Here is a 22,476-nt window from a genome sequence, read left to right on the forward strand (position 1 = left end):
GGGACCTCTAGAGCAGGTAGTGATTCCATTTGACTTTGGCAAGTGAGTCCACTTACATCACTAGAAGGCAAACCATCTCATCCATGACCATCACTTGGCAGTCTGGCCTGGAGGGGGGGACTTACTGGCCAAAATACAACCACCCAGATCCTGAGATGAAGTATGCACCATCCATTTAGATTCCCAGATGGATCAGTTCGACCAAACATCCTGTGTCTTTAGCACCAGATATTTCCTTGTTACAAGACGACAAAAAGTATGCAAGGGGATAGCTAAGTGGCATCTCATCTGATATTCTACACTCCTTGACTTTTAACTTTGCTGGTGGGGCCAAGGGATCATTTTTTTTCCATGCTAGCAGCAATGCCTTGAAGATTTACCTGCTTTGGGCCAGGATTTTGCTATTTATACAACCAAGCACAGGCTGTGGTTATAGTTTTAAGCTGCCAGGGAATGAAACTATGGAAGTTCCAAGGGTTGGTTCTCCAAACTGGAGACTCACCACAAACTGCATCAACCCTAACAATGTGAAAAAAGTAGCTTCCAGAAATCTACTTCTGGGTTCTATTCGGGGGTAGGGGACAGACTATGCCCTGTTTTACAGCAACATTTCCAGTCTCAGGAGGCTTCCAGGAATGAACAATGTCATTTTCCACAACTTTTTGGTCGGGGGAGGGCATGAAAGGGGAGTCAAAAAATTTAAAAATAAGGGGCCTACACAAAGCCCACATTCCCCACTTTATCTACCCCTCTTTATTCCTCTTAGCAGTATTGTTAAGATGACTTACATCAGAAGCAAACAGGCTTCAGACCTGGGAGCTTTTCCTTTGCTCTTTTTAAACTACAGTCCCAAGATCCACTGGCCGGGGCTGGGTGGTCCTTTGAACAGAGGACTCCTCCTGAGTAAAGCAGGATATGTGGCTACCTTAGAAAGACTGTTATTCTTTTGCTCTCTGCACTGGATTCCAGCCCTGAGATGGGACTGGCTGCCCTGGCTATGATGCTTCAGAATGGAGAGTGATGGGTTAAACCAGGCATAGCTTCAAGGCTGTGGCTGACCAGTAGGGTGAGGGTCACCTGGGCTGGGCTAGGCCCGGCCTACTGGGCTCTTTGACCATAACCACACAAGTTTTTGTGGGGAGGAGATGGAACATCTGTTTCACATTTGTGTGCGTGGGTGGTGTGGGGGCTGCTCAAAGGAGCTGTGGAAGCGGCACAGAGAGGCCCACTGGAGGGAGGGAGGGAGGGAAGGAAGAGCATGTGGGTTACTCCATGGTCTTTGCACAAACAGGAAACACAGAGCCTGGGGCCCAATAGCTCCATTCTGTGCTTCCAGTGTAGCTTGAAGGCAGCCGGGGGCCTCAGAAAGCAAGCAGAACCATCTTCTTTCTCTTCATTCATCCAAAACGGAACTGGTCAGTTATGGGGAGGGGAGATGGCCAGAAAAATCACCACACTGGTTTTCAGTTACCTAATTTCCCAGCACAAACAACCAGAACTGCCAGCAGCAGAAGCAACAACCCCACCGAAATCTGGGTCACACATACCATGCACAATGAGTTCTCCCTCCTCCTCCATAATATATCCAGGGAGAACAAAACAAGACTGGATGTTGTTTGTGTGTCAATTCCATGCAGCATACCCACAACCCTCCCTTATCTCAGTGAGTGCTGCTCGCTGAAGAATGCAGCATGCCACTGGATGGAAGCAGCCTGGGGAGAACTGCCACGCCACGTATGACCAAAAGGGTGGCCCTAGAGATTGCATTAAGGACATGCTAGTGCGAAGATGGTGGAGCAAGGCATGCAGTGCTCCAGACGTACCCGCGGGAATCCTGGCGTGAGCTCAGCCAAAGCGCTGGGAATAAAGCTGCCGACCTGGCGGACAGTTTCCGGCCTTTGAGATGCTGCCTTCAAAGATCTCTCGCCTCCCTCGAAAAACAATAATAATAAATAATAATATATATAAAAATTTTATTTATATCCCCCCCCGCCCTTCCAAGATCAGGGCCGGCTTACCACAAGGTTTAAAAACAATGGTGGTGCCCTAACAAATAACAAATACAAACTACAGGCCAAAAACCATACCAACATACAAAAAACTATCAATTAAAAACCAACAGGATTTTAACACCCTAGCCCACCTTTGGCCACGGAAGAGTAGGAGAGGCCCACAGGTTTTTGTCGGGGGGGAAGGGGGACTGCCTGTTGGGCGAAGTTTTTTAAGGTCCTTCCTGAATTGGGCCAGGTGGTAGATGAGCGGGGGCTCAGTGGGCAAGCTTCTTCCACAGGGCTGGGGCAGCCGGGAAAATCGTGTGGTGGAGGCTAACCTAGCCCCAGGCACCTTCAGTAATTGCTGCCCAGACGTTCTGAGGGTGCGAGGCGGAATGTACGGGGAGAGGCGGTCCTTTAGGTATCCTGGGCCCAAGCCATAACAACATTGATGGGGTCATATATTGGGGTTTGAGAGCCAGCATGATGTAGTGGTTGGAGACCAGGGTTTGAATCCCTGCTCAACCACTCCACTGGGTGAATTCCGACAGGTCACACTCTCTCAGACTCAGAAGAAATTAAAAAAAAACCCTCTGAACAAAGCTTGCCAAGAAAACCCTGTGACAGGTTCCCCTTAAGGTCGCAACAAGCTGGAAATCACTTGAAGACACATAATAACAACAATATATTGGGGTTACTACCGAAGGGTAGCGATGGATGACACTGGAAGAAATGAAGGTGTTTGTGTCATCTTGCTCTGAAAGCAGAAGTAGAGCAGAATGTGATTTCTTTCCATTCGGGTATCTAACCTGGTGAGATTCTTCCAAAAAATGATGGGCCTTGAGGCCCTCCAGTAAAAGGCACTTCTTAGGCTCTTAAGCCAGTGCGCAGAGTCAGCCTTGCTTAGCCATCTTTAGAGATCTTGAGTATGCACTCTTACTTTTCATTTACTCACACACAATCACACGCTGAGGGACCACAGGAATTTCAGGTTTGTTTAAAAAAGCAAACACAGGTAATGCAAGATGGAAGTGATCTTACTCCTGCTCTTAGAAAGCCAGGAAATTTTTTACTTTTTGTACTTCCATAAGTCTGAGAGTTGTAGTTGATTTGGGAAGCCTGGGAGTTGTGGTCAAACAAGTAACTTCTCCATGCTATGGACAGCCATACCAGACCACCTTCAAAAGATGCATGAACTATTCAAAGCATAAGGCAGACAGAATGTCTTCAGCTGCCCTAAATCCTAAACTCTTGCTAAACATGTCAGGCCAAATGTGTGTCTACAGATGGAAGAGGAGAAAGGATTTTTCATTGCTTATGCTATTTTATGCTATCTTTTAAGTTTATAAAAACCTACTCAATGTGAGGTCCAAGATAAAAGAAAATACAAACTAATTTCAAATCATGAATACAGCGGTAATATAGAAAGAAATCCAGTTATAGCTAGATGTAATCGGCAGCCTAATAAGCCACATCTCATGAGGAAGACACCAAGAAGCCTGTAATGATGAAACCTGAGAAGTCCCAGCTAGTCAAACATGGGGCCACTGCAGAAAAGGGAGGATCCTTCATCCATCTTAGCCTAGCTACTCCCAGTGATTAGTGTGTGAGGAGATTTTGCAGCACATTTTCTACATTGTTCCTCCAAGCAGAGTCAGAACCACTGTAACATCATTCCTAAGCCTAATCCAAGTAAACAATCTAGAAAAATACCAGTTGAAGGGGTTTGAGAGCCGCTGATGACTTAATAGATCAACAGTGTGGTCTTCCCTCATTAGTTCCTACCATAAGGATGTATATTCACTGGCGGTCTCTCATCCAAGCACTAAACACGGCTGAACTTGCTTGGCTTCCAAAATCAAATGGGGATCCGGTGCCTTTAGGGTATTTAGACCCTCCTGTTCATAGGGCCAACATAAATCGAAGTCGACGGCAAGTAACAACAAACCACCAGAGGGCAGAGTCTATTTGACTTGCCTGTTCTTCCAAACCCAGATACATCCAGAGCTTCTTTCAAATGCAGGGCAGATGTAAAGAGGATTGCAAGGGAGCCATTGGCTCTTCCCTCCAAAGGTCAATTCTCCTGCTATCCTCCTTTCCTATTAATTCTGATTTATTCCTTAACATTTCTATCATCAGAGTACTTGCATGGAGGGAGGGAGGAAGAAGAATACGGTCTCACAGATGCTTCCCCCTCCCCAGTGCCAGTCTGAACGAAGAGGGAGGCATGGGGAGAGGGGTGGGCCACTGCAGGCTGGCAGTGGGCCAGCCAGTGACTCGCGCAGCTGGGGCAGGCCTTTTCCTGATTAAAGCGGAGGGCTCAGCTGCCAGGATTTCCTTTTCCTTCCTCCTTCAGGGCAGCTGCACAGTTCACTTTTCCGGTGCCAGATCCTATCAGGCATTTGAGGTATTTTAAGCAAAAACCTGGAGCAACCGGAGGAGGAAGACTGAAGCCCAAGAAGCAATGAGGAAGAGATGACAATGTAAGTTAAAATGAGAGAGAGAAAAGACCCTCAGTCCAGGGTCTGCTTACTGCCCAAACAGATGGAAGCACTTCTGAGCCATTCCAGAGAAAGAAACCAAAACAGAGCACTGACTGAGTATGGATGGGAAAGAAATACCTCTTTTCTTTGGCCCTGGTTTCCACTCTGTGCACAGAAAGCCCCAGGTTTCTTCAGGAAAGAAATGCTTGAATCTTTTAGCACGGCTAATGATCAAATTTCTTGCTTTTGCTGTGTGCCATCAAGTTGTTTCTCTGAGGCTGAGAGTGTGTCTCTTTCCCAACGTCACCCAGGGGGTTTCTATGACTGAGCAGGGATTTGAACTCTGGTTTCCCAGAGTAAGCTGCATTTAGGTTTTTTCCCCCCAACAAGCTTAGACTACAGATATTTTAGCATTTAAAAACCACAAGAAGGTGGATTTGTAAGACTGAAGTCTGCCCAGACTTGGGGGTCTACATTCAAGAATCCAAGCTGCATTCATAAATCTTAAGTCATGACTTCAGGCTACTTGATAATCTATACCATGTGCAAAACAGAACAAGAGCATCTGATCTGGTGCCTACAAGCACCACAGACGCATTCCTAAAAACCTTCCCTGCAGTATTCACAAAAAAATGCTCTCAGCCCATTAGTTCTTAACTTGGTGTGTGGAGATCTTTCTTGATCCTGGCAGCCAGCACTATTGTTCATTATGCTATTCCAGCAGACGGTCATCATAAGCAGAGCTGCCTGGCATTTTGCTCACAGCTTATGCTGGCCTACTATTTGACCTAGCCCCCAAACTGAGCTCCTGCCAGAGCCCCAACAGAAACACCACTGTGTTACTGAGCCAAACAAGGTATTGGCAATAAGTGGACAGTGCTTAGGGCCTGAGTCTTTGCTAACTGCTTTAAAGTCTTCACCATATCTTGACTGCATGATCTGAAACGTGGAACGGAAGCAGACCCAGACTGTACCTGGAGAGTGGGCAGATCAATAAAAATGTGACGGTCGAGCCTCCCAGGTCTCATAAGGGCATTATCCAAAATATCTGCCCGGTTGGTGGATGCCAGCACTATAACGTGATCAGTGGTCCCCATACCTGCAATGGAGGAAAAAAGAAGTAACAAAGGGGACTTCACACTTTCTGTGCAAGATGGCCAAATGGCCAAAGCTGCAAGCTAAATATTCTAGGAGTTTTATGCAGTCAGATATTCTGGGTAGTCCACAAGAGGAAAAAGACATCAACATCAGCTCACATAGACTCTTTCCCCCTTCTTTTGAGTTTACTGAACACTTATGTGTGTTTCCGGGCAGAATTCAAAATGATGGTTCTATAAAGTCCTACATGGTTAGGTCCAGACTGTCTGAAAGCATCACTTGTGTGTGGCAAACCATGGTTGTGGAGGCAGAATACAGCCTATCAGTGCTGAAAACAGCCCTCTGAATCCCACTGCTTGCCCACAGCTGCGCTACTTATGGGCCCCCTTTTTCCTCTTCCGGGAAGCTCTGATGCCAGGAGGAGGAGGAAGTCCAACTGTGTGTCAGTTTTGTCCCTGCGCTTTGCAAGGAGGGAGAGAGGCAAATAAGGCAAGAGAGGAGCTGGGAAGCAGTCACATGGGCTAAGCGGCTGCTATGGCAAGATTAGTGCGAGCTGAACATTAGCTGCTTTGCTTGTGGGAAGAAGCCGCGCTCCCAAAAATAGATCCAACCACCAGCAGATCCATCCTTGAACACAACATGCCTCCTTGCATTCACCATGGAGACACTGTGGGGAAGAAGCCCTGGGAGCACAAAGCTGCTGATCCTTTATAATCCTGTGGGCCCTGGTCAATTTCTTGTGCTGCCACCACACTTTTTAGTTTCAGCATAAAAGGCTCAGCCACCAGCAGGGCTCAGGCAAATTAATTGTTTTTTGTTTGGGGGTGGGGGAAGAGCTGCAATTAAAGCAGCAGGAGACCAGCTGAGGAAGGAGCTGCCTCTCTGACCTCCAAACCACAAAGGGAAGCAACTCAGAGCTGGTCAAGAGCCTCTGGTCAGGTCTGGCTCCACAGGAATGCAGACTGTGAAGGGCCACCGCCCTCCTGCACTGCACCTCCCTTCAAGAAACTTCCAAGATGTTGAAAAAAAGTCCTCTCTCTTTCTCTTTCAACCTATGTATTCCTTTATTTGGGATATTTATACCCATATTAGCCTATTTCCATCCAAAGTAGACATCGTTGTCTACAGGGGCAGAGGTTATTACCTATCTGCAAATGCTAGCCTGAAGCAGGGAGATTTGCAGCCATCTTTCACTTGGCTGTTGAAGCCACTTTGAGGAAGAACACCAGCTGCCAACCTATAGTTCTACCCAGGCCAAACAAAACATCGGCTCCCTCCTAGTTGTGGCCCATTTCCAGCCCCCACAGCCAGAGATGTGACTACTATGTGATCCTCAAGATGTGACATCCCCGCAAACCACTGATTCTTTAAGGCATGCTTCCCCAACCAGGCACCCTCCATGCATGTCAGACTACAACTCCCACGATTCCTGGCCACCATGAGGCATTGTGCACAGCTTGCCCTCCTATTCCAAAGGGGTGAGTTGAATTTTCCTCATTGAAGGAAAGTGGAAAAATGCATTTTGATCCCAAGTCAATTAGGAAAGCCACACTTAGAGACTCAACACTGAACCACTTGCAGTGAAAAACTAACCGTCCATTTCTACCAGCAGCTGGTTTAAGGTCTGCTCTTCCTCTGTGTTGGAGAAGCCTGACATGTTGGTGGAGCGCTTCTTCCCAACAGCGTCTATTTCATCGATGTAAACGATGCATGGCGCACGTGCTCGGGCTTCTTTGAAGAGACTCCGCACACGAGCTGCTCCGAGACCTAAAAAAAAGCAAAGAGAGGAACACACCCAGTTCTAGAATAAAGAGACTTCCTTTTATGCCTTGTGCACCTTTGGCTTTGACTCTGAAGAGTTTCTGCTACAATTATAGGGATCTTCAAAATGCACTAAGATTCTGGTTCTGCAACAGACTAACAGTCATCACTGTGGGTTACAACAAAGAGCTGCCTTCTGCCAGGAGAGACCAAAAGTGGCAATGTGAAGCAATCCAAAGTATTACAGAACATAGCTGCTTGATGGCAGAGTATAGGACAGAAGTCCTAAAGCCTTTTCTTAAAAAAACAAAACAAAAAACAAGGCAGTTTCTACTGGACTGGACTGCTTCTTCCCAAGTTATTTTCCCTATAGAACTATTACCCCTCTCCATGCAAAGCTGGAGGTCCCAGGACGACAAGAAAAAGAGTGTTCTGTGGTCAAAAATATAACAGAATAGAGGAATGGAAAAAAAGAAGAGGAGGAGAAATGGTGGTAAGTGTGTAGTTAAGTAAGAGATCAGACATTAAAAATCCAGTATACAAGGAGCTGTCTCTGTGAGAGAGTCTGAATGGCTCCTAAAGAAAATCCAGTTAAGAACAAAGCTCCTTTCCTGGTAAGCAATATATTAAAAAAGCAGATGGAACATATTTTTGAAAAAAATTGTTTCGTTCTTTCAGGGGGAAAACTGAATAAGCTCCTACTCAAAGACAAGAGTTTGGATTAATCAAGGAGACAAGACTGTGGCAGGACAGGAAAAGGAAGGGGTTTACATCTTCTCAGAAGTCTGTTGGCCCTGACAGAGGCGCGATGTTTCCCCCTTAGTGGACACCTGGAATGTGGCTTCCTTTCGGTTGAGAGACTCGGGTCAGGTTCTGCTCTACAGGAATGCAATTGTAAAGGACCACAGCCCTCTTGCGTAACGTCTCCCCCCAATTCACAGTCAAGTCGTTGAAGCTACCCCACTCCACCACTTAAGGAGACTGGCTTTGTTCCCCAGGACTTACCTCCAATCACCTCCACAAATTCAGAGCCAGCCATTGCCAGAAATGGCACTTGGGCCTCGGTCGCTACGGCCTTTGCCAATAAGGTCTTGCCACAGCCTGGTGGTCCAAGCAAGAGGGCACCCTTGGGCACTTTAGCACCAAGCTGCAAGTAGCGATCTGGGCTCTGGAATTAGAAATGAATGTGTGGGATATTCTGTAAAGGTGCCTACCTACGCACTCACTCTGCATTATTACAATTTCAACTGATGCTCTCTCCTACTTGTGTGACATTAACAGAGAATGCCTTCCATGGCCTCTCTTAAATATACCAGACCAAGCATCTCGAGGCAAGTGGTCACTGAGCTCTCAAAAACCTACTTGAAAGGTAGTACAATGATCCTAATGAAGAGCAGAACTTCCACTGCTGGGACCAAACTGTTACCCAACTGATTCTCAGCCCCCAAGTGCCTAGTTCCCAAGAGCATGTGCAGTTCTTACCTTCAAATAATCCACAAACTCTTTGACTTCCATTTTGGCCTCGTGCATCCCTGCCACATCTTTGAAACGGATCCCTTTCCCAGATTTGCCATCCACAATAGTAAAACGAGCCATTTTCAGCTGGTTCTGTCAGGATGAGGTAAGGGGGAGAAAGTTCTGTCATCCTATGCAAAAATGGCCAAGGTAAAGCCCTTGATCTTGTGAATTTAGAAGGATGGTTCAGATCGTGGCCCAAATTGCTCTCGCCAGCATGGTATATGGCAGTGCCCATGCCTACATACGATTCCCCACAAGCCTTTCCTTCACACTTCCACTCTCTTTCCTCCTTTAGGTAACAAGGGCTGAGCCGTGGATGACTCAGCAGCTGTCTCAATCTGCCTGATTCGTGAGCAGAAGCTGAAGTGAAGGTTTTGATGATTCTTCATGCACTCTAGCCGAAAGCAGTTACATGTACAGAGTTCTCTAGAATCCCCTTCTCTCCTAATAGCCACACCACCCAAAGTGGCAGCATGATCCAATCATGCAGAGACATCATTCTGGCTCTCAGGAGGTTTCTCCAATGAGCAGCATACTGGGGCTGGGGCTGGGGAAGAAAGAGGAAGAAAAAGGACCTCCAAAAGAAGACACTGCCTGCTAGTCTCCATTCAACCACAGTAACAGACAAAGCACCAGTGTAACTCCATGGCCTTCACATAACCCCTCATTATCCTCCAGATGAGAATTCCTAATGTTGGTTTGTCAACTGAGCTTACAGCAAATCACATGCTTAGAATGTGCATCAACAGAAAAGTCGGGGTTGTCCTGCGAGTACTGAAGGGGAAGAGTGAGCCATGGGAGCTTCCACAAAGTCAAAGGAGCAGGATTAAGCCAACTAGGCTACTGTCCTACAGGACTCTTTTTCCTGGCAAATGTTCCAGCCCACCCGCAAGGCCTCCCCCAGCTCTTTCCAGGCAGGCCAAGATCATCCTCCTTTCCTCAGCTGACTGACCGGCAGGGGTTTGACTAATGCTGAGAGGAGGGCATGTGACAGGAGGCATGGAGGCCAGCTCACAGCACAGTCCAAAAGCTTAGGCAGCTTTAAAGACTGAAAAAGTTATTTTGCTAAAAGCAAGGGATTTGTGTTCACCACTGCATGTGAGATTTGCTGGCAAGACAAAGGCGAAAGAAATGCCATTCCCAGCTGCAAGTCATTAGGGAGTCTTGAAAACAGCAGAGGGGAACGGCCCTGCAGATTCCCTGAGCTCCAGCTGCCCAGCCAAGAGGGAAAGACGAGGTCTCCGCCACCTCCGCCCCTCCAGCCAGACCAAATACTGTACAGATCCAGCAGCTGGTAGGGAAAAGGAGCAAGACGTAGGACCATCCCTGGAGCAGCTTCTTTCTCATTTGCTGTTGACTCTGCTGGCTGGGGAAGGAGTGCAGACCAGGCCAGGAGGAAGTCAGGCCCACCCAAAAAGGAGCCCCACAGGTAACCAATGAGACTTACAAAGGCACTGAAGCCTCCTTCCCTTCCTGCCATCCCGGCCAGGCGAAAAATGTACCATAGGATGCCGACACCCACAGCAGCCATCCCCAAAGCGTAGAGGGCACTGCAATGAGAACAGCAGAAAAGGGTCAGGCCGCTGGACAATGCAGTGCATCTTACAGTTGCAGGAGAGAAGTGCAGCTATGTGAAGACTTCAAAGAAACGGTTTTAACACCATGCACACATGAAATGTATTTAAATCAAAGGTCATGGAGAGAAGGGTGAATACAGCATGTTATGGAGACAGTCCTAGCACTTTTATTGGCCCAGGGAGCTTTTTTAATGCTCGTTTTAAACAATGACGGGAGCAATTCAACACTCTGTGCTAATGTGTAGCTTCCGTGAATTTCAAAAACAGCCTGAATGCAGTCTATGGAAGATGGGTATCGCTATTGCTTCTCAGCAGGACCAGGCCAAGACTGTGAGGAGCAAAGCTTGCTGTGAAATCAGGATGAACTCCAAGCTACCCCTGGTAGTAGCTGGCTTTATGCACAGCCCTGAGGGTGATGCCAAGAGACCAAGAGGTTGTTGGGGAACCTGGGGAACCTCTCTTCACCTGGCCTACACTATTCCTCTAACCAGGATGGAAGTGAACCATCTAACTCAATGCTTCTTAAGCTATCTGATGTGGGGGATTGGCAAAGGTGTTTTTCCCAATTTGCCAAGGACAGGGTTCATGTTTCTCCCCATGGATCATAAATATTTTTTTCCTAGAATTAATTGGCCTGTCAGCTCTGACAGTAACCCAAACTGGCCCTGGTTCATAAGAACCATCTGTCTGTCCATATTTGGTCCATGAGACGTTTTCCAGCCTCCTCCAGAAGCCATGCAGAATTCTGGAATGAAATGGCTTACAGGCTTCCTTCCATTCTTATTACCAAGAAACCTTGTCAGCTAGAGAGGACAAGATTCCACCATCAGGATTCAGGAGAAAAAAAGTCGGGTTTTGCCAATAACTGCCATCAGCTTTAACAGAAGAACAAACACACTGCTACTGCAGCAGAAAAGAAGGCCAAAGAAATAGAGTTGGCTCTTACTATTGTTCAGAAGAAAAGCATAAACGAAGTTACAAGCCAGCATTCCTCCATCCTTTCAGGGCTGCTTCCTGCCCTCCTCTTATCTTCCCTTCAATCCTCACTTCGACCTAACATTCACATTAAAAGCTTTAGCCTTTGTGGAATCCTTCTAACAAAGGATCCTGGGCTCCGCATAACAAAGTTGAGGCATTTAATGGGAGCGCTTGCTTCTCAGTGACATTTGGGGTTTTATTATTAAAATGGTTTTTGCTCAGCGTGGGGCTGTGAGTCAGTGTCCACCCAAAGTACGTCTGTTCTTGTTTTAATGGGGAGAAAGCTGAGGAGGTTACTTTTTATAAGACAAAGGTAATACTGTGGGGGAGGCTTGCTCTGGCTTCAATGCATTCTCTCCACTGGGCCCACCACACTGCCATCATTTTCACCATGGTTCTCACAGTACCTGTAGTACCTATTGGGGACAATGACTGGGCAGCTTTCCTCAGGAAGCAACGTATATACAATCCTTGATACAAGATTGTAGCTCCTAGCATTGGCAGCCCTTCCTGCTCATCTCATGGAAATTTAAACAAGTCAGTATGGAGTTCCACTATTAAGTTGTGGGGCAGATACAGCCATCTTCAATGGGTAGCCAACTCCCATGGGCTGTCACAAGATGCATATATATAGAGATCTGGTGCATCATTTGGGCTCACAGTGTGCCCACAGCAATAGTGTGTAAAAAAAGAAAGTGCAGAGGTAAAGGTTACAGGGAGGTGGGAGAGGAGAAGAGGGGACAAAAAAAAGGACTACTTAGTGGCATTAATGAAAAGATGCACCATAATCCTAGAGAAATGTCCTCCTCAATTGAGCTTACTTCCCAAAGAAGCCAGTGCGCTTGTAGGAGACAGGGATCCTGTCCTTCAGGTCAATGTTCAGCTCATCTTCGGCTGCTCGCAACTTCTCCTCAAACTTGTCAATGTTGGCTACCTGCATTCTATACATCAGAGCAAGCCTCTGAAGAAAAGAGAAGTGAGCAGTTGTCAGAGCCAGAGATAGGATAAATAACTAGACAGAATAGCAAAAACAGGGGAAAACACTGCATGGAGACAGGGGAATTCCCAGGGGTGGGTCAGGGTGAAAAATGGGCCAGGAATTGAAGGCACACAAAGCTGTCCGACCTTCTCAGCTTGCCGAGATCTCAGGTTACTTGAAGCATAGACAGAAGTGTGTTTTCCTGTGAGTCAGAGGGGAAGCTTAAGTAATCAAGAGAAAGCACATTTGCACCAATATTCATTGCCTTCTTAGTCTTGCTGGGTGTGTGTCAGAGAAAGAAAGAGGGAGATGGCCATACAAGGTCTCCTGCGTGCAAATTAATGTTATAGATATCTATGAGTCCAAACGACATACCTACAGGACTGCCTCTTCTCATTTAACCTTGCCCTGTACCCTAAGTGCTGAAGGACAAATTCTTCACTACACCCCATCATGGGCAGATATGACCTCAGGTAGGATTCAAAAGAGAATCTTTGCCATGGTCACAAGCCTTTTAAAATTCTCTCTCCAGAAATGATGTCTCTTTTTTTAGATTCAGGGAAACCTATTTTAATTATTATTTTCAGCATTATTATTTAAATCTGAGGCTGTATGTTTTAATTAATGGCCATGCTATCTATCTACCTCTCTCTATCTATCTGTATGTTTTAGCACTATACTTAATCTTTATATTTTTCAAAAATGTTATTATCTTTATTATACTCTGTTAAATGAAAAAGTGAGCTATAAGCTCACTCTTAAAGGGAGGGGTTGCAAGGCACTTTGTACAAAATACTAAATTTGGTTAGCTTATAACAGGCGTAGGCAATGGTAGCAGGCTTGGAGGGCCCATTTTCTTTCCCTGGGACCCTTTGGTTTCACAAAGACTGCCAAAAAATAGCCAAAACACAAAAAACCAAATCTACTTCTGATCTGAAAAATTGTAATTTTGGTTATATCTTGAGGTGTTAGCCTGCCACATATTTAAAAGGTGAGCTTCTGATTCTGGAGGCTTCCACAAGAGGCCATGCATCCTCCTTTCTGGTAGGGAAAAAAAAACACTTTGGGTAATCTGGAGGGGCTGAGAATTGCAAAAACAGCCTAGGAGCCTCACGCAGCCCCAGGGCTGCAACTTGCCCACCCTTTGATGAAGAACTGCTGAAGTTTCACAGAACTGTTCACCAAGCTGAATGCTGACTGAGACCTGTGAAACTCTCAGCCTTTGCAGAACTTCTGACACTATGCCTTATGCTCCAAGGCCTGCTTTCTCCTCCATCAACCACAACTGGCCTCAGATTTGTCGCTTGCTGAAAAAGATACTCACAGGCCGTCCAAAGACAACTGCGCCGGGATGCAAGTAGATTTCTACAATATCACTTTCCGGCACCACCTGAACTCGCTGCACTTCGCCTTTTGCCAGCATCTCATTCACAAAGTCGTTCCAGGATATGTTGCCCCCACTGGTGCTCAAGGAGTTCAGCAGGCTCATGATAACAGCAATGAGGAAAAGGGTCCTCAAGCGCTCCCGATACATCTGGTCCTCCCTCTCCCGGCGTCTCTTTTCCTCTTGAGAGAACAGAAACACAAGAGCCCATCAAGATTAGCTATATCAGCTGGAGAGCAGATTGATTATACCTCAAGCCACAGACCCCCACAATACAGTCTGTTTTTCATTCCACATTTCAACTTCTCTAGGAAAACCAGGCCGGGTTAGAAGGGGTGGCATCTGGTTTGCAGTGTGATGGTATCACATTACAGGCCCTCTTCCAGGGACTGAACAAGGAAAGGCCAGGAGCTGAATGGAAAGAAAACCTAATTACAAATGGGGCCAACTGCTCAGGATCAGAGCAGCCTACCTGGAGTCCCAGCAGTAACACCCATGAGGAAATGGGGAAGTTTGCTTTCTATTAGCCAGCAAATATTTGCTCTACCCAATTCCAGCTTTTCACATTTGATGGAGCCAGGCCAGACGGCCATAAAAAGCAACTCACATTTCACAAGATAAATAATGCCTCTTTTCTCTAAATGTATCTCAAAGAAACAGCAGAGAAGCTAGAAAAGGACATTCTGTCTTCTGTAACGTCATCATCATGAATATAATCTGCTTCGTATCTCCTGCATACCCTACAAGCCTCTGCTAAATCATGGGCAGAAGACCCTTTCTTGAGCATGACAGCTCTGGTCTAACTTGCATTCATTTGGGGGACAGAAACAAAAACAACTCCTATATTCCTTTGAATGGCAGCCCTTGACTGCTTGCATCTTCTGTGCATCTTCCTCCACACTGAGCAGCCTGGAGTCCTTCTTCCCAGTGTTCTTAGTCCCTTCACTGGGCTTTAAGGCCTGGAAAATGTATTGCTACAGCTGTAGGACGCTATCCATCAGCACATGCTCAGCATATGCTAGAAGACCCTGAAAGTTCACTTTTCTAGAAGTGTGAAGGATTAAAATGTCCACAGTTGTTTTAGACTGTAGCTCTTGTTTCATGACACAAACTCATCACACCTAATTTTTTTGCAAATGCTGCCCAAACCTGCAAGCAGCACACCCTGCTATCAGTGTCATTAATTTGAGCTCCCAAATAAATTACAGCTGTTTTGTTGGGGGAAAACTATCTATTTCAGCCCAGATTAGATTGATTCACAAATTGGTTAACAAAGGCATTTATCAGAGAGCACCACCAGTTGAATCTGATACATGCACACGTGCGCATGCACACACACACACACACTGAGGTGCAGAGATCCAGCTGCATCCACAGTTCTGAGAAGGCTGTTGATCAGATGTCTGGTATCATATTTCACTCAGGGCTTGCTCTGGCTTGAGTTTCCAAGAGCCCCTTAAGGGGGGAAATGGATCTTTCAGATAAAGCCACCATTTCCCAAACAAGAACAAATTGGGAACTGTGCCTTCCCTCCTCCTCTTTTGTTCACTGCTACCATGTCACAGTTATCTATTATCAGAAAGGCTCAGTGATGGAACAATGAGCAAATCCATCACAGAGCTACAAACAAGCACCCTATAGTCTTTGGATGAGAGAAAAAGGCGTTGCTGAAAAAATAAATAGAATGTGAGGAGAGGGAGAAAGAAAAATGCCTACAATATATAGGTGAAAATACATCCCAAATGCAAGAAAACCTCCCACTGCCCTTCTCAGTCAACCATGTGGGAAGGGATGGCCTCTAAGATATAGTCCAGGGATGCACTTACATTACTGTTCTCCAGGAAATATATTTCTGTTTGGCAACAGGCAAACTATAACAGAACCAAGCTTGATATTTCAGATTACCACCAGGAATTGACTGCTTTCTTTTGGCCCACAGTAGACTACTCACTTCTTTTTAGAAACCACCAAGACTACAATCCAAAACAAAATCTAAACATTTTTTGGCTCCCAATGTTCATTTTGTCCGATGACCAGCTCTGTGAAACTTGAACTCCTTCACCATTTTTAGTCAAATACTTATAAAGCATCACCAGTAACATACTATGGTCTTGAATTTTCCCTGAAGTACGTCGCATATGTCAAGCTCAATTTCTTCCTGAGTAGGTTTATTAACTTCCTCACCAGCAAGCTTAAGAGACTTTTGGAAGTGTATCTCTGAATATTTTTTAGTCTAGCCCTGGCTGGCAGAGCCAACATGAAGTAGCGGTCTGAGTACTGGACTAGGACTGTGGAGAGCAGGGTTCAAAACCCCACTTGGCCATAGAAAGCCATTGGGCAACCTTAGGCAACTTAGACTCTCTCAGCCTCAAAGGGAGGCAAAGGAAAGGCCCTCTGAAGAAACCTTGGTAGATTCAGCATAAGTTGGAAACAACTTAAAGGCACACACAACAACAACCTGCCTGGCAGGTGGCTCAGCGCTCAACACACTCTTTGGATCCACACTGGCAAAGCAGTGGATCTGAACAGCCTCCCTTTTTTTGCAAGTCTCTCACTGACAGAGAGGCAATCCTGATCAAGTATTTCTCGTGCCTATGTTTCAGAGGGAATCAAACAGGTATGCTCCATGCATCCTGTGATCTGAGCAAAGGGCTGCCCACTTCACCTGAGTCTCCTGAAGAAGTCAAAATTCTAAGGTTGGCACATTGAAGCTGGCTGGCAACACACCTGACCTTGGCAAAGATGGCAGAAGAGGTCTTCCACTGCTCCCCCTTTTGCCCAGCTCCGCTGTCTGTCCTTGCTGATGGCTCAGGGCCTCCGTCACCCAGCTCCACTGGGCTACCAGCAGAGGCAGCCATTTTGTCAAGGGGCTGCGTGCCTCTTCAGTGCCGCAGAAGCTGCCACACTAAACATCCCATAAATAAGTCATGCACTCGCTGGAACAGCCACTCCAAGCAGCAGCTGTGGGACCCTTTTCAGCCTCAGGAAGCCTTCATGAAGAAATGATTTGCCATTAACCCCAAACCTGAACTCTGTGATTAAAAGCTTGCAAGGGCTGCAATGACAGGCTGCAGAACTCTTCGTAAATAATTACTGCTGGGATGATCTTTCCCCCAAGACACAGAGGAGGCTTCCACCTTTCAAAGTCAACTTACCCATCCATCATCTGGAGGGGGAGGGCCATGGCTGACACAGGCTGAGACCCCCCTGCACCTTCTGGCCAGGAGGCTTCATGCAGATAGTTTGTGTTTCTTTTCAAACACCCAAAGCATGGGCTTTGAGGAGGAGCTTCTGTGAAAGATCTTGTGTTGTTTGTACAGCTCTCCCTGGCAAATGAGATTATTTTTTTCCTTCACAGAAGTCTCTGGTTAAGGCTGACAGAGTCCTGAACCTTTCTAGTAGTACTAACTAGTATAGACACACTGAATTAACTATTAAGAGGTGAGCCACTACTTACGTAAATCATATTGAGTCAACTAGTCTACTTCAGTCAGGACTACAAGTTGGATTTGGGCCAGTGACTCCAATCCTGCTCTAATGTAAATACTCAACAGGTGAACTGGAGTCTACACTGTGATGGTCAGCTAAAATACTTCTTGCTCATCTGTTTACAGATTACAAAGCCAAGATCTCTCTTTGCTAAGTGCCATTGCCACATCCATTTCCTAGAATAGTAGAATTGGAAGGGGACTCATGGGCCATTGAGTCCAAATGCAGGAAAACAGCATCCACCTTTTTTGCAACAGCATTACGCTGCTGGCTCATGTTCAATTTATAATCAACAATATGCATGAGGTCCTTTTCACATGTAGTACTGATCCTTGTATCCCCCATCCTATACCTATGAATTTAGTTTTTGTGGCCATCAGAGCCACCTGGAGGTGGCTTGTTTATCCTAGGTTCCAGGTCACACAAGTCTTGTCCAAAATGTCCTTTGGGCACAGAACCAAAGAGCTAGGCATCTGCAGCAGCTGAGTTTATGCAGCTAAAAGAACAGGAGGTACCTCACCTGGGGTGTTTCTAACACCTTTATCGATATAGGTCACAGGAGCAGTATGAGGAGTTTGCAGTCGCAAGGCAGCAGAAGCGCAAACCTGCTGCTACTGCTGGGCCAGAAGCTCTCTTCTAGTCACTCAGCACTGGGACCCATGCACACACATCTCTGGTGGAAGGACAAGCCTCTCCTTTAAAACTCAGAGTAAATTACAGCAAGGAAAGTGGAAGGAAAATGTGGGGGAGGGGGGAAGCGAGCCACTGCGGCTGCTTAGCTTCATCCATGAGAACTTGCTGAAAGCTCCAAGGGAGACATGTTAAACTTGGGGCCACTGTCAGGTCAGCTCAGACTCAAAATGCAGGCTGTGTGAAAAAAACAAGCAACTCTGAAACCAAGCATCTGTGTGGGAGGCCTTTGTGATCTTTTTATAGCTCAGTGGAGCAAATTTTAAAGGAGCCTCATCCCAGTGGAAAACGCAGCCGTACACGCACACAGTTTTTTCAGTTTTGCAACAGAGTCCAAACTGGCACAGGGACATTCAGCCTGCTTTCTGCATGCCCATAAAGCGCCAATGGCCTCTCAGTAGAATACTTAGGTGCTTCCGGCTGCTCTCTGTGTCTTTGTGCGTTACTTGCTGGTATACACTGGGGAGTTCTATGGATGCAGGAAAGTGAAGTAGAAGAACTGAAAATAGACTGAAACACTATGTACCATGGATAGGAGAAATGAGTTTTGAATGTTCCTGGTCCAAAAACTCACTGCAAACAGAAGACTAACAGCTCTAGAACAAGGTTTCTAACCCAGCCTACTGTCTGCTGTGCTGGTTTGCTATCTACAGAGGGTTTTTAAAATAAGAAAGTCCCCCACTTCCAGTGTGAGATCCTGCCCACAATCTGAAGTGGTATTGCTCATTCTGCTGCCTCGCTATGCTGCTTACGCAGATCAGGCCAAAATCCACACTTCTGCATCAATCCAGAGCGGTTTTACAATTAAAGAAAAGGGCTTAAACTCTCATGTACAGTACCAGGATTAAAAGAAACAGCCGTGCATTGTGGTAGTTGTGAGGTATCTTCTGACCACAGTCTAAGACTGAAGGACTAAAATATCCTAAATAGCATGCCCTAGTGCATGACGGACAAAATGTTTTAGTAAGATAATGCATGGATGGATAATTAAACAAATGCACGTGACTCTTAAAACAAAACCCAAAACATCTCTACCCCAGTCACCAATGTAAGCTATTTTTCTAATTAATCATTCATTTTGTAAACAGCAAGTACTCCTTCGACACACACCAGTTACTGAGCTAACATCTATTAAGCTTTAAAACTTATGTTTAACTATCTCCAGCAGCACAGGCCTCTCCAATCCATCATCACATTCCCATGGTTATCCAAAACTACCAGAGCAGGAGCCTGTGTGGCAGCAAGGCCAAAACACTCCCAAATGTTAGGTTCTCAAAAAAGACAAACTCGCCAAGAATATTATTTATGTGAAGGCCCTTAGAAGCTTCACCTGAATCAATAAAGCATTCCCCAGCCAAAGGTTTTACCCCAAAACATAGCACCAATTTAATACTCGCTTTTGCATCATTCTAGTCCATGAAATACATAAATGTTTATACATTCAAACAAACTCAGCAAAGCAAGAAGTAACACACTTGTTTCGGGGTAAAAATGATTGAGCTTCACCCAGTGTTTCAAGCTGGAACATGTGAAGAGAAGGGTCACCAGGATTACCAAAGGTCTGAAAGTACCAAATCCTATGAGGAACAATTTAGGGAGCTGGGTATGTTTAACTTGGAGAAGAGAAGACTTGAATGGTGACATGACAGTCATCTTCAAATATCTGAAGGGCCATCAGGTGGAAGATGGAGCAAGCCTGTTGAAGCCTGTTGAGCAGATGGTAGGAGCTCTTCAACAGCAGACTAGCCTGCCTCAGAGGATGATGGACTCTCCTTCTTTAAAGATCTTTCAAGAGGGGTTGAATGGTTCTCTCTCTCTCTGCAGTGCATAGCAGGGGCTTGAACTAGGTGGCTCTTGCAGCTCGTTCCACTTCTATGATTCTATTAAATAGTTCCCCACCTTCCTCCCCACTGAAGAAGATAGCATATGGAGTCTGTCATGTAAGTCACTCTACTCCATGTAACAATTGCACTATGATGTTAGTGAACACAAATATGAGTCTGCACAATTTTGGGGAGGAGGGGTTGCTTGCAGAGTAATTCCTGACAGGGCAGAGAACAGCAGAAATATAATTTGTACTTACCCTCATCTTCCTCTGGGGATTTCCCTTTGGATCCGCCACTGCCGCCGCCATTGTGACGAGAACCAGATGTAGAAAAATAGCAAGTGTTCTCTATAAAAACAACAACATACAGTTAGGTTGAGACTCTCTCATGTATGCTGTCCAGGGCAGAGGCTAGAGTCTTCAGGCATCTCGGCTCTAGTTTTAATATGAACAAGGTCCCTAGTTCTCATGGTTTTATTATACAACTTGTGGTTTATAATGGCTGAACTGCTCCACTTTGGCAGAGAGATGGAAGTGGCACAATCCAACAACATTGCTGAAGAAGACCAGCTCCATCAGACTCCTCTGTCACCTAACAGGAGCCATTCCATTGGTATGCCTTTGGAAACGGGGATTAATTTCCCCACTGCATCCTGAGTTAAGGATTTCCACTGTGAGTAACAGAGGAAGCGACACACTTGAAAATACAATAATGTTGAATGGGGAAAGGAGCAGACGGAAGACAGTTATGACCAATATTTTGGTCACTGATGTGACAAAAACAAGCTACACAGGAAATACACCATGAGTCAACAATGCGATGTGGCAGCTAACAAGGCCAATGCGATTTTAGGCTGCATCAATAGAGGTCTAGTGCAGGGGTAGGCAACCTTTTTGAGCCAGGGGCCGGGTTGCTGTCCCTCAGACAACTGGGGGGCCGAAGCCAAAAAATAAATAATTAAATAATTTTAAAAAAAATTAAGTACAGTGGTACCCCGGGTTACGAATTTAATTCATTCCACCGCCGCGTTCGTAACCCGAAATCCTTCGTAAGCCGAAAAAGCCATAGGCGCTAATAGCGAAAGCCGCGATTTCGTGCGAAAAAGCGCCGAAAAGCACCAAAAAATTTTTCGTAACCCGAAATAACCTTCGTAACCCGGAACAGTTTTTTTCTATGGATTTTTTTCGTAACCCGGAAATTTCGTAAGGCGGCGCATTCGTATCCCGGGGTACCACTGTATTCAACACTATGTTTTAACCTAATCTCCAGACCGCACAGGCCTCTCCAATCCATCTCACATTCCACATGGTTATCCAAACTACCAGAGCAGGAGACCTGTGTGGCAGCAAGGCCAAAACACTCCCAAATGTTAGGTCTCAAAAAAGACAAACTCGCCAAGAATATTATTTATGTGAAGGCCCTTTAGAAGCTTCACTGAATCAAAAAGCACTTCCCCAGCCAAAGGTTTTACCCCAAAACATAGCACCAATTTATACTCCTTTTGCCCATTCTAGTCCATGAAAATACATAAATGTTTATACATTCAAACAAACTCAGCAAAAGCAAAGAAGTAACACACTTGTTTCGGGGTAAAATGATTGAGCTTCACCCAGTGTTTCAAGCTGGAACATGTGAAGAGAAGGGTCACCGGATTACCAAAGGTCTGAAAGTACCAAATCCTATGAGGAGCAATTAGGGAGCTGGGTATGTTTAACTTGGAGAAGAGACAGACTTGAAATGACATGACAGTCATCTTCAAATATCTGAAGGGGCCATCAGGTGGAAAGAGGAGCAAGCCTGTTGAAGCCTGTTGAGCAGATGGTAGGAGCTCTTCAACAGCAGACTAGCCTGCCTCAGAGGATGATGGACTCTCCTTCTTTACAAAGATCTTTCAAGAGGGGTTTGAATGGTTCTCTCTCTCTCTGCAGTGCATAGGCAGGGGCTTGAACTAGGTGGCTCTTGCAGCTCGTTCCACTTCTATGATTCTATTAAATAGTTCCCCACCTTCCTCCCCACTGAAGAAGATAGCATATGGAGTCTGTCATGTAAGTCACTCTACTCCCATGTAACAATTGCACTATGATGTTAGTGGAACACAAATATGAGTCTGCACAATTTTGGGGGAGGGTTGCTGCAGAGTAATTCCTGACAGGGCAGAGAACAGCAGAAATATAAATTTGTACTTACCTCATCTTCCTCTGGGATTTCCCTTTGGATCCGCCACTGCCGCCGCCATTGTGACGACGAAACCAGATGTAGAAAAATAGCAAGTGTTCTCTATAAAAACAACAACATACAGTGTAGGTTGAGACTCTCTCATGTATGCTGTCCAGGCAGAGGCTAGAGTCTTCAGGCCTCTCGGCTCTAGTTTTAATATGAACAAGGTTCCCTAGTTCTCCAGGTTTTATTATACAACTTGTGGTTTATAATGGCTGAACTGCTCCACTTTGGCAGAGAGATGGAAGTGGCCACAATCCAACAAACATTGCCTGAAGAAGACCAGCTCCATCAGACTCCTCTGTCACCTAAGGAGCCATTCCATCGGTATGCCTTGGACACGGGGATTTAATTTCCCCACTGCATCCTGCGTTACAGGATTTCCACTGTGAGTAACCAAGGAAGCGACCAACACTTGAAAATACAAAAAAAATTTTCCGTAACCCGACCGATAACCTTCGTAACCCGGAACAGTTTTTTTCTAT

At 45.8% G+C, this 22,476-nt stretch overlaps 1 protein-coding gene across 1 annotated transcript in view; it reads right to left on the reverse strand.

Annotated features, from left to right (window-relative positions):
* Positions 1-22,476, reverse strand: part of SPG7 (SPG7 matrix AAA peptidase subunit, paraplegin) — a 29,426-nt gene that overhangs the window by 5,154 nt on the left and 1,796 nt on the right. Inside the window, 10 exon segments of the mRNA XM_042437879.1 lie at positions 1,824-1,880; positions 1,883-1,931; positions 5,444-5,573; positions 7,166-7,339; positions 8,339-8,501; positions 8,816-8,941; positions 10,299-10,401; positions 12,228-12,367; positions 13,710-13,951; positions 20,032-20,121. Coding sequence (XP_042293813.1) covers positions 1,824-1,880; positions 1,883-1,931; positions 5,444-5,573; positions 7,166-7,339; positions 8,339-8,501; positions 8,816-8,941; positions 10,299-10,401; positions 12,228-12,367; positions 13,710-13,951; positions 20,032-20,121 — 1,274 coding nt within the window.

Source organism: Sceloporus undulatus, chromosome 8, assembly GCF_019175285.1.
Source record: "Sceloporus undulatus isolate JIND9_A2432 ecotype Alabama chromosome 8, SceUnd_v1.1, whole genome shotgun sequence".
NCBI lineage: Eukaryota > Metazoa > Chordata > Lepidosauria > Squamata > Phrynosomatidae > Sceloporus > Sceloporus undulatus.